Source organism: Seriola dumerili, unplaced genomic scaffold (assembly GCF_002260705.1).
Source record: "Seriola dumerili isolate Sdu_G_001 unplaced genomic scaffold, Sdu_1.0 BDQW01000291.1, whole genome shotgun sequence".
Classification (NCBI taxonomy): domain Eukaryota; kingdom Metazoa; phylum Chordata; class Actinopteri; order Carangiformes; family Carangidae; genus Seriola; species Seriola dumerili.
Window position 1 is genome coordinate 2,618,249 of NW_019174546.1, and position 13,042 is coordinate 2,631,290.

The following is a 13,042-nucleotide window of genomic DNA, read 5'->3' on the forward strand; positions in this document are numbered from 1 at the left end:
CACATTTACAAATTCACTGTAATACTTTTATTATTTTTCCAGCTGATTTGATTATTTGCGTTCTTATTATGCTTTTTTCATTCTTCTCAAAATTCTGATTAACTTTACACACAAAATTGTAGCTCAATCAGGAGTTTGTAGTTTTAAAAACTGTTTTTGGGAATAGATGAATAAAGAGTGATGTTAAAAACATGTAAATGTCTGCTTTGCGTTAATACACTCCACGTGAATTATTATTAATGCCTGTAAGAATAATTGATGTCGGCACTGTGTCACCTGCCCTCGGATTCTCCTCTCCCGAACTGCGTTACATTGCTATTGGGATGTTAACTTAAATTTGGAAACCTTTTTTAAAAAACTTGGATGTGCTTTGGATGCTAAAAGAACGAGTATTCACCTGTTTAAACAGCCACGAAATATCAGGCACTGGTGGCATGAACACTTCTTCTGTAAGGGAATTAACAACATCTTAGAAGGAAATTCCTGAGGAAAATGCAGCTCGTTTCTTCTTCAGGCATTTTTTGGGCAACTGTGCTGATTACTGTAGGGCAATTTTGCTCTAAGTGAGGAAAGCAAGACAACAATGATCTATCGAGAATTACAGATTTATTACCCGACACTAATGTCAAATTAAAACGAAACAACCAGCATTCAACACAAATGATTATAAGCAGAGCAAAGATCAAACCATTACTAATTTGGCCAATTAGGGGCATCCTCTCTCGAACCAAAAGTAATCAAGAGTCTGGACACCCTCAATATCTAACTTAGCTCTTTTTATACAGTTGACTATCACATACACCTGTTTAAGTAGACAGTTTACACTTTTCATCCAGGGTACAAGTATGTTTATCTTGCTTAATCATTAAGTGTACATTATTTGCGGAGATCAAGTTCAATACGGTTTGTTCACAGAGAACTCCAGTCGATAAAAGAAACGTATTAATGAAGTGGAGGAAAAACAGTTTTTCGCAATTACAACCCCCCTTTTCTCATTTGACAATTGAAGACAGAATTTAACCTTCTTTCTTTTTGTAGCATAATATGTAAAGAGTAAAACATCACGACTGCAATTCACGAAATATCGATACATCAACTGTCATAAACTTCTTCATAGATTGAAACCTCTGTTCACCATTCAATATAAGTAAAACTTAAGATTGCCTGTTTCAGAAGTGTCATACTGTCACTGTCTCAAAATACGGGGGAAACCCAGTCTGGAGAGGTGTACAAATTCAGGTTAGCCCTCGAGACTTTGTTGTTACCATGTGGTTACAGTTTTTTTAACACCACACTTTGGTAATGTCACAAACAAAAAACTATGACAAATGAAAAGATCTATCCCGATTACAATGCTACCCGAGATGAGGAAGACCAATCGTCTGTTAAAGCCTGCATCCCTCAAAGGGATTCAGTGGGTTATCTCATGGAGTTCCCTAATATCTTGTTTGTGGGTCTGTATCACATCATGGACCGCAGAGCGAAGCAATCTGCAAGATAAGTGGCAGCATTATGTACAACGAAACCTTACACACACCACCTTTGTGAGGCCAAACCAAGTCTAATGCCATTCTATTTGTTAACACATGGGGTTTCTTTAATTGTCATCTAATTCGCCCTGCATGGCTGTGAGTCTACTGTATTCTATTCATGTGCATTTCCTAAAAACAGACATAGAGTACGGCCACTTCCTGTTGAGTTATATATACACATAAGATGGCATAAAAATACTCAAAATTCTGAACCTAAGAAATAGGGTTGGTGTCGTACATGATAAGGGGATGTCTGCTCTGCAGCAGCACACTCAGATCAAAGAACCAAGATATGCCAAATAACATGTGCCTGTAAAGGGCTTCCTTATGAGAAGTTCCTATCCTGGAACACAGCCATAAACCAGATTGCGCAACCAAATAAACCTGCTCTGGAAGTGTAAATCCCTCGTTCACCATAGAATGATTCTATTATCCGAAACAGTCGAGCTGGTTAAAAAAAGAAAAATCCGTGCTCCGCTTTAAAGTTGAGACAGCGATGGAAACATTAGTTATAGGATGAAACGAGAACTGGAGGAAGTGTCTATCACAAACTTCCTATCCTGAGGGTCTAGTCGAGATAGAGCCATGTTGCAATTATGTTTCCCCAGGACAAGTGTGTTTCTATCCACTCTCCGATCCAGGAACATGCTGTACACTCACGTCAAGTTGAATAGATGCTTGTTTGGATAAGGGTACAATCAGAGTTCAACCAGTCAGTTTCTTGTTGCACAGTCAGTTTCAGCTAAAGTCATTTGCATTTTATACAAAGTCCTTGTTGAACATACTTTTCTATAATATGTTAGTTCAAACAGAGAAACCAACTGGTGTCTTTGGGCCGTAATTATATTAAGGTTCTCACGCAAAAAGAATAGCTTTCTTTTATAGCTGATTACTGGAATGTTTGTTCATGCTTCTCCTTTATCACCCTGATACTGAGACATAGTTTGTTCATCAGGTGCAGAATGTGATGCAGGTGTATAACAATCCTCATCATCATTGGCGAACCAACCAGCAAAGGCTGGCCATCCTGACACTTCCCAATCTGCACCTGTGAATGGAACTGGAACAAGCATAGGGGATTTAGAAGAGGTGGGCATGTGTTGACAAATCCAACAATTCGAATAATTTCCTTTATTTGCAAACTCCGTCATAATAGACAACGCAACATTATGGTCTTCAAGAGACGGTGCCCGAGTTGGAAGGTCTCTTATTACTTGGCCTGCTCTACATGCAGGTTGCCACTCAAATTCCTTGGGATTGGCCGGATTCGTGACACAATCATCCGGCTGACTGCACCAAAATGGGAATCCACTACTGCTGTTGTACATGGAACTCAAAATTATTGAGCAAGTATCAGGGGTGCATTGTGTTTGTACATGCATCGATCCTATGGCCTGCCAGTGGCCAAAACGCGGCTTACTAAGTCTAAGTGTGTATATCTGACATTTAGCCCCTACGCATGTGTTTTTCGGACACTTAAATCGAATAGCACCTGGCTTAAAAGGGGGCTGAGTAAGACACTGGACTCCCGGTGGCTTGTTCTTTACGACACTGTCTATACCATGCACTAGGATCCCCACGGGCGGGGGAGGCCTCACAAGACCGTGGCTGGCTACACCAAAATGGAAAATCCCCTTTATCATCAAATCTCTCATGCAGCCATACTGTGCAGACACGGTTACTTCGTGCATCACATATAACATCAATCATGTCCTCTTCAACCCTTACTAGTGCTATATCGTCATCGTCAATTGTGAATATGGTGCAATTACCCTTACTACATTGCGTTGAAGGACAATGGAGGATGAGGGTCCCTTCTTGCCATTCTTTTCTGGGCCGGATGTGGGAATTACCTAGGTGTTGTGAGGATTCATGCGTCCATAGTTCATTGATGACGAAGGGAATCATCACCACCGCAGTCAGTGAAAAAAATAAGCACAAGACTCCTTTCAGGCTCAGTCCCAGTCTCTTAAAGTGTGGTTCTTCAAATGTGCGATCCATCGTTAGACAGAGGATGTTCCCTACGTCACCTCAACTGTCGCCCCCGTTGGTCATGTATTGAAGCTTGGAGCGTGGGCGGAGCCCAATTCACACTCCTCCCTTCCGACCAAGGTGTTAGGTTTGAGTGATGTATTCAACAGTTACCTTGTCGGTGGTGACACAGGTACTCTGCCCAGCTGCCACTTCGTTGGAGCTTGGCACGCTACAGATGGAGGTAGGCGTTTCACCCTACCCCTCTGGCTCCGGAACCTGCTTGCAATGGCTGGCGTGGATCCAGGGCATTCTTCCGTCCACCTTAACTGCTGTCTCGGTGACCAAGAGAACCTGGAACGGCCCGATGTAGCGCCGCTGCTTCCAATGCTTCCGTCTGTGGTCTTTGATGAGCACCCAGTCTCCTAGCTTCAGCCGGTGTTGGACCGCAGTGGCTGGAGAGTGAAGTACAGCTTTCATCTGCGAATGCAAAGCGGACAGTGCTGCTGACAGATTAGCGCAATACCTTATCATACTGTCTTCATATTGGCCAGTGGTCAAGGCAGGTTTCACTGGACCAATGCCAGTGGCCGGAGGTCTTCCAAACACTATTTCAAAGGGACTAAGGCCATGTTTATTCCTTATTCGCACGTACATATGGAAAAGCACCAGTGGGAGTGCTTTCACCCATGACAACCCTGTGTCCTCACAGCACTTCACCAGTTTAGCTTTTATAGTGCCGTTCTCTCGCTCAACTGCACCTGCCGACTGTGGATGATAAGAACAATGATGTTTAATGTTAAACCCCAAATATTGTGAAATCTCGTCAAGAGCCCGGTTATGAGCCTGGGTATTCCCCAACGCGGTATGATGTGAACCAGGAGGATCTTTGCCACCGTTCCTACATCCTGTTTAGAAGTGGGAAACACTTCAACCCATTTGCTGAACATACACACTATTACCAAACAGTACTTCTTCCCCTCTGATGGAGTTAATTCAATAAAATCCATCATCAAATGTTCAAAAGGCCTGTCCGGAGGTGGATGACCTTGCTGTGGCATTTTGATCGCTCCTGAAGCATTGTCAGCAGCACAAATAACACATCTTTTGCAAAAATCATCCGCAAATGTTGAAAATCCTTTAGTATACCAATTAGCATTTATAGCAGCCTGCATGCCATTTTTACCCACATGATATTTACCGTGACTCAGCTTGGCATACATTTGAAAAAGAGCACGTGGCAGACAAGGTTTACCATCTGGGCCTATCCAAACTCCATCTTTAAAGGTTGCACTTGAGCATAACCACAAGGTGCGCTCCTGTGCAGAGGCAAGAGACTGAAGTGTGGGGAGGTCTGCATATGGGCTGAGGTCAACTGGCACAGATAACATAAGAAAAAGAGAAAAGGGGTTCAGACGAGGCTGCTGCTTTAGCTGCTGCATCTGCTGCTGCATTTCCTGTGGAAATAGGGTCGGTAGAATTAGTGTGAGCTTCACATTTCACAACAGAAACAGCTTTCGGTAATAAAATGGCATCTAAAAGGGCCGAAACTAGTGTGTGATGTGCAATAGGTTTACCTGCTGATGTCAGAAACCATCTATGTTTCCATAGTGTGCCAAAATCATGCACTACACCAAATGCATAGCGCGAGTTAGTGTATATGTTGACAGTTTTTCCTTCCGCCTTCTTACATGCTTCTATAAGAGCAACCAACTTGGCTGCTTGCGCTGAAAAGTGTGAAGGGAGCCTTCCACTAACAAGAGCCTCATATGGTGTAACTACAGCAAACCCGACCCGGGAAGCGCCCGTGTTGGGAGCGCGTGAAGCTGAACCGTCAACAAACAGGTCTAAGTCTGCATTAGAGAGGGGCGTGTCCTTCAAGTCGGGTCTTGGGGTACATATTTGCTGTAGTACCTCCACGCAATCATGTGGTTCCCCATCGTCCGCTGTAGGAAGAAGCGTTGCTGGATTCAAGACATTACAGCGTTTGACCTCGACATTGGGCAGTTCAAGCAATGTGTTGTGATACCTAAGCCACCTCTGTGCAGACAAATGAGATGTTTTCTGAGCATGCAAAATGTGTGAAACAGCATGAGGGACCATAAGCATCACATTCTTTGTTACAGGTCTTGGCAGCTTCTGTATTGCAGCGACTCGTTTGGGAGAGAGGGATTTACCCCTCTCTGTGATTACATGTCCCAAATAAGTCACCTGACGCTGTGCAAACTGAAGCTTCTGTCGACTGACCTTATGCCCACTCTCTGCCAAATATTTAAGTAGCACTACTGTATCAATTTTACAAGTCTCTTCTGAGGGGCTACAGATTAGTAAATCATCAACATACTGCACAAGGGCAGACCCCCGGGGAGATGTAAAGTCTGCAGATTTTCACTCAGAGCTCTGTGGAACACGGCTGGACTTTCATGGTATCCCATTGGGCACCTGGTCCATGTATACCCTCGCCTACGAAAGGTGAAGGCGAACCAGAACTAGCTATCAGGATGAACTGGCACAGAGAAAAACGCATTGGCCAGATCAACAACAGAAAAATGTGTGGTTCCTAGCGGAATCAACAACAGTATGGTATATGGATTAGATACCTCAGGTGCCCGCTGGTAGACCGCAGCATTCACTGCTTTTAGATCTTGTACGAATCTCCATTCGGTAGGTCGGCCTTCTTCCCGAACCTTTTTAACTGGGAAAATAGGGGTGCGAACAGGAGAGTCGCATGGTATTATTATGCTTGATTCTAACAGTGACTGAAACACTGGTGTTATGCCATCGATAGCTTCTTTTTTCAAGGGATACTGTTTTAAACACGGCCTATACTCAGATTTGGGGTGCACCACCAAGGGCTCAGCTCCCTTCATGAGCCCTACATCATATTTATGGGAAGCCCATAGTGAGGATGGGACTTCAGACAACTCTGTGATGTGATCTGCTTCTGCCAATGTAAACAGATCTACACATCGCACTTGCTCCTCCACAATCTCCACTGACCTTTGGACCAACACTTCATCTATCAATTTCGATCGATACACCTCACCCCTAGTGCTATATTCTATCCTGGGATCCCCCGCAGCCGGCTCAAAGTCTATTAGGCTAAGACAGTTTTGCAACCATGGGCCTAAATCCTGCCATTTCCAATCCGCTGGTTTCGCCAATGAAATGTGAGGGGTTGAGCTTCGAAAAACCTTTTCCTGTGATGGAGTAAGAGATACAGCCACCGCAGCTGCCTTTCCCGTCCAATACACATGTTTCAACGTCAACTTTTCTGGTTCAGTCTGCTCCTCATACCACACATCCTCATATTCCCTGTCTGGCCCTATGCTGACGTAAGACGTGCAATGTAGTGATTGGTCATGCATGAAACACTCAGCTGCAGTGCTATGAGCATGAGCAAATTTAGTGAGGTCACTGGCTACTCTGTGCGCTTCTAACTTCCACTCATAGGCATATAAAAGTACCCCTGGATCACACTTAGCCATCTGATATCATGGAAGCTGAGCCTTTTTTATTACTTTAATACCATCCGCAGTGGAGCTTAGCATAATACCAAAACTGCACATCAAGTCTCGTCCCATCAAATTTACCGGGCAATTTTGTGACACCAAAAGGGAATGTTTTATCATCTGATCATCCAATTCACATTGCAATGGGACAGAGCAATTTTCCGAAATAGGGACACCACTAGACCCTATAGTTACACATGACTTTCCACTTTTTTTTGGCTGATAGGCGAAAAAGGCATCTGTTCGTAACACTGAGTACGTAGCCCACCATAAGGGTTAGCTCTGGAAATTTCTCATAACCTTTACTATTAAAATACATAGTGAATTTTAACTGAGTGGGTGTAGGGTGGTTTACTTGCGGTTCTGAAGAATGGTGCCCTGTCTCCGGAGTCCGCCCCTCCAGAGCCCCCACCTCTCCTCAATTAGACCCTGGAAAGGTCGGCCTCGGCCTCTCAGGACATTCCGCCTGCCAGTGCCCGCGCCTCCCGCAGTAGTGACATGCGCTTGGATCTCCTTTGCGTCGGTCTCCCTCCCGTCCTCTCCCCCTCCCTCTGCCTCTGACTCCTCTCGGTCAGTGTTGGAAAGGTTTCGGGGGTGGTTTACACGCATTGAACATGGCCAGTTGCACATCCTCCAGTTTCTTCTGTCTGCTTTGTTTCTTTTGATCATCTTTTCTCTGGAGCTGTTCCTCCGCATGCTCTGCATGCTGCAGGATGGACGAAAGTGGACAGGTTTTCCAGGTGACACAAGATTTCCTCACCATCTGCACTATCTCTGGCCTCATTCGACTCAAAAAGTGTTCTTTCAAATGAACTTCATAGGGGTCGAGCGGTTCAATACCCATGACGTCAGGTCTGGTAAGGCCACTGTGAACATCAAAGGCTGACGTTAGACGTGCTAAGAACAAACTGCATGTCTCTTGTGGCCCTTGCGTCATGGAGGTGATGGCAGACAGATTCAGTCTCTGAGGGAATTTCTCTTGGACCATTTCAATGAGCGTCTGTACAGAGTCAATGAAGTCAGCATTTTCTTTCCCTTCAAAGTCTGGATTCATCAGACAGCAGGCCATTCTCGCTGGTGTAAACACACTTTGGACCTTGTGGTAATCATTACCTAGAGATTTGCTCATCAGGCATCGCAACTCTAACATGGTGGACCTGTATTCTTTGATAAACTGCACAAAGTCAATCTCCCACTTAGTGAGATTATCTTTGGGGCTGCAGATGTGTGACATGGCCTCTGCCACTTCTGCATCTGACCAGGGTCTGAACACCAGAATCGGACCCTTCACTCCAGACACCTCGACCATTGGCATAGTGATGGTAGGGGATATGGGGGTGACTGGAAGGGAAGATGTACCCTTTGCTTTGAGTCTCAGCTGGACTTGGCAGCGGGTAGTGACAGGCGAATACACTGGTGCCGGTTGCAAATAGGGAGGAGGAATTGGCGGAGCGGAGTCCAGATCCAGGCATGTTGGGTTCCTCAGAGTCTCAGAAAGAGGAGGATAGAGAGTATTGTTAAAATCAGGGAATTCCATTAGTTTTTCAGATTTTGGCGTATCGAACCTTTCAATTCTCTGTCTTTCCCTTCTCTTCACCTCATCTTTCCACATTCCAAAAGCCTTCCATTCTGCCCAAAACATCTCATTCTTTTCCTGCTTTCTTTTGGACAAGGCAGAGTGCTGGGCTGCACTCATAAACTCCAACTTTCACAATTGTGTCTTTAACTGTTCCAATTGATTTTCACTAAGACTGCCTTTAGAGGGAAATCCTAGCTCAACCCACTTCTGGAACTAGTTTAAACTACCAGGATACCATTCATTCATGAATTTACACGGTGATGGTAGGTTCTCCATGGCTGCACCTGTCTCACCTTTACTCTGACCGCTGCCCATCTCTAGTTATGTCTTCTTTGTATAACCAAAGGTGTGCATCAATGAATCTAAATCACCAGACGCATACAAACCCAGGAAATACTACAGTTATAACCATGACACGTCTGTCAACAACTTTCTCTTAGTTGTGAGATGATTCCTAAACTACCTTTGCCTAAGTTAGATCACTGAATGTCCTCACCGCACGTGGTTGTCCGTTGGATCAGATCAGCGATCCGGGCTCCGCAGGATGGAGGTCTCAGCTGATGGTCCAGTCGGACTTGGCTGTCTGTCCGGCGGAGTCCAGATCACGCGCCTGATCCCATCCTCGTCGACAAGTTTGTAGAGGCAATTTTGCTCTTAGGTGAGGAAAGCAGACAACAATGAGTCTATCGAGATTCAAAGATTTATTACCGAACACTATGTCAAATTAGAATGAACAACCAGCAACACAATGATCATAAGCAGAGGCAAAGAGCAACACATTACTATTTGGCCAAATAGGGTGCAGCCTCTCTCAACCACAACAGTATCAAGAGTCTGGACACCCTCCAATCTCAAACTTAGCTCTTTTATACAGTGACTATCACGTACACGTTTAAGCAGACAGTTCAACTTTCATCCAGAGTACAAAGTATGTTTATCTTGCTTAATCATGAAGTGTACATTATTTGCGGAGATCAGTTCATATGTTTTGTTCATACATTAAAAGAGAACATCCAATCTGATTAAAAGAAAACGTTACATGAAATGGAGGAAAACAGTTTTTTCCCATTGCAATTACGATATAGCACCACCACATCTGTATAACGCCACAAGTGCAGTTACAAATGACAGAAATCCTCCGAGTGAAACGCTTGTTAGAAAATAACCCGTCAGAGTTTCTTGAGAGCTCGAGGCAGCGCGAAATGTGACGGAGGCGGTCGCCTCGTAATTCTCTTTGCAGGAAAAACCCTGACTCATTCAAAGGAGTATTATAATTAGAGGACTGTACATTACTGGATTGTCATGCTAGTTTTAGTGGGCTGCTACATGTATGTTGGTTTCAACGTTTAGAAGAGTTATCACTATCTGCTGTTATAGTTGTATGAGAAAGCTGCCTGCAGGTGGAGTTGTTATATTAGGCCGTTTCTAATGTATCTTCATACATTTGCGGGCTGTTTAAAATAGATCCTGTATATATAAAAGAATTACAACACAACTTATTCTTTTTCTCTCTACTTTATTCTTTTTGTCAGTGCCAGGCAAGCCCACTATGATGATCAGCACCACCATGGGCAACACAGCACTGATCCAGTGGCAGCCCCCTAAGGAGATGGTGGGTGAGCTAATGGGCTACCAGCTGCAGTACAAGCGCACTGATGAGGAAACGTACACCTCACGCGAGCTGAGGAAGATTGATGACCACTACACTGTCACTGGACTGCACAAAGGCGCCACCTATGTCTTCCGCCTCAGCGCTCGTAATCGTGCAGGCATCGGCGAGGCCTACCAAAAGGAGATCAGCACCACAGAAGATGTGCCCTCAGGCTTCCCATTCAACCTGCAAGTAACAGGACTGACCCAGTCCAGCACCCAGCTGACCTGGGAGCCCCCGCTGCTAGCAGAGAGGAACGGCAAAATCATATACTACATGGTGGTGTACAGGGACATCAACAGTCAGCAGAACAGCACCAACCGCACCGCTGACACGCACATGACTATCCACGGCCTTAATCCTGACACTACCTACGACATCCGGGTGCAAGCATACACCAGCAAGGGCGGGGGACCGCTCAGCCCCAGCATTCAGAGCAGGACCATGTCAAATGGTAGGACAATCGCCAGAACACATGGCTGACATTTATATATAAACATACCAGAGGTATTTGATTTGAAAACATAAAATCAGGGTCACACCCTCAGGCCTACACAATCTTGCACACAACATACGTGAGCATATAAATGAACACTGTATCACCTGCTGATGTTTTGAGCACTTAATAACATTATATATATTATATATTCTGTCTTTATCAGTGCCACATCTTTCTCATCCACCACTCAGTACTGTACAGCACTGTGTTTATTGATTTATAGACTACTAATCTCATTACACGCTACAGTCACATTACCATGCCTCCTCATCCTCCCCTTTCACACGATTCTGAAGCGTACCCAGCATGTACCTCCTCATGCATTTTATAATCTTATAAATGTAAGATTTGTTATTTATAACCATTTGTGCATGATGCTTATTTTAAAACACATGTTGCCCCTCCCACTGCTGTATACATTCCTTGGTAATCACAGTGATCTCAGCCTGTTGCATATTTCTTGATGTGAACGTGGTTTAATAAATGGAACAGGCTTAGGGAAATGAAGGCTATTTTTATGTGATCTGTAACCAAGCGTGAATGAGATTGTTGATGTTCTTTGAACGCCCCCCTGGCTTGTCAAGTTTGGTCATAAGGTATCAGTGTGGAATATGTTCACATTGTTTACTGAAGGGGCTACCTGCTTTTCTGTAGTGTGAAATTGAATTACACACAGTGATAACATTTTGTGTTGTACAAGATGTCTTTCTTGAGATATTAATCAAAGGATTTCCCACCTTAGATTTTCCCACCCTAAACTTTGGCGTCAAAGCTGTCATGAAAACATCTGTCCTCCTCACCTGGGATTTGCCACCAAACTACAAATCCCAAGTGCCTTTTAAGGTGAGTGCCGACCAGGTAGGAAGTCCCCAACCACATATTAAAGTACAGATTAAAACAAAAACTTGACCCGGAACACAATTTGCATGTGTGTAAACCTTACCTTAATAATAATAATAATAATAATAATAACAATGATAATAAACTTCATTTGTATAGCACCTTCCATACAAGAAATGTAGCACAAAGTGCTTTACAGCAAAGAAATGACATGCACCAAATGCTTTACATGAAAAGAAAAGACATAAAATGAACATAAAACATTGTTAAAAGTATTGTTTTGAAATTAAAAACATTAATGTAAAATGAGATAAAATAATGAATAAAGCAAGGCTTTCTTTTAAAGAATACTTAGTGAGCTGGCCTCTCTGATATCTATAGGTAGTGCGTTCCATAGCTTTGTGCCGTAACTGACAAAGGCTGCATCCCCAATTTTCCTATGGCTGTTGCTGGGAACCTTCAATAAAGCAGCGATAGATGACCTCAGTGTTCTCAGAGGCACATAGTTAATCAGGGAGTTAGCAATATAGCTTGGTCCTTGCCCATTAAGGCCTTTGTATAAAAGGAGGAGCATCTTGAAATCAATTCTAAATGTAACAGGAAGCCAAACTGAACTAATGTGCTCTCTTCTCTTGGTTATGGTTAATAGCCTAGATGCAGAGTTTTGAATGAGCTGAAGTCTCTCAGTGTTTTTTTTCAGGAGCCCAGTAGAAAGTGAATTGCAGTAATCAAGTTGGCTTGAAATGAAGGCAACGAGTCAATCTTTCAGCAATCTTTTTGGTCTTTAAACGGCCGTACATTAGCTGTTTCTAAGGTGGAAAAATTATTTTTTTGTCACCTTGTTGATGTGGGACTTACATCTTAAATCTGAATCCAAGATAACGCCAAGACTTGTAACCTCAGATTTAATCCAGGGAGTCAGTTTCCCCAGGTTATTGAACAGTATTGCTATTTTTGTTTTGTTGCCGACGAGGAGGTTTTCAGTTTTCTCCTCATTTAACTTTATTGCTCATCCATTTTGTACATTACTGTCTAAGTTGGGTTTCTTTAGTAAGGTTTTAACAACAGCTGTTTTGAAGGCATTTGGAAAGATGCCATTTTGAAGAGATATATTAATCATGTTTAGTACATGACCCAAAACGCTGTTGAACACTCGCTTAAAAAATGCCATTGGTGCAGGGTCAATACATGAGGTAGAGGAGTTACACTCAGTGACGGTCCTGCAAAGCTCAGATAAAGTAATACAGGTGAATTTTCCCATGGTAATATCTTTTTTATAGGGTTTACTGAGATCATTTTTGTTAACATCAGCAGTATTACTGGCTCTGTTTGAAGCAATTTTATTACTGAAGAACAATCTTAGTTCTTCACATTTTAATGCAGAGAACTGCGGGGGGTGGGGGGGTTTGACTAGCTGGTCAATAGAGGAGAGTAATATTCTAGAATTTCTAGCATCCT

At 43.5% G+C, this 13,042-nt stretch overlaps 1 protein-coding gene across 7 annotated transcripts in view; it reads left to right on the forward strand.

Moving 5' to 3' along the window:
• The window catches only part of LOC111230992 (receptor-type tyrosine-protein phosphatase F), a 184,594-nt gene that overhangs the window by 129,670 nt on the left and 41,882 nt on the right, over positions 1 to 13,042 (forward strand). For all 7 annotated transcript variants that reach the window (XM_022757914.1, XM_022757913.1, XM_022757918.1 and 4 more), the window contains 2 exons: positions 10,127 to 10,699; positions 11,487 to 11,587. In XM_022757914.1, coding sequence (XP_022613635.1) covers positions 10,127 to 10,699; positions 11,487 to 11,587 — 674 coding nt within the window. The remainder of the gene's footprint in view (positions 1 to 10,126; positions 10,700 to 11,486; positions 11,588 to 13,042) is intronic.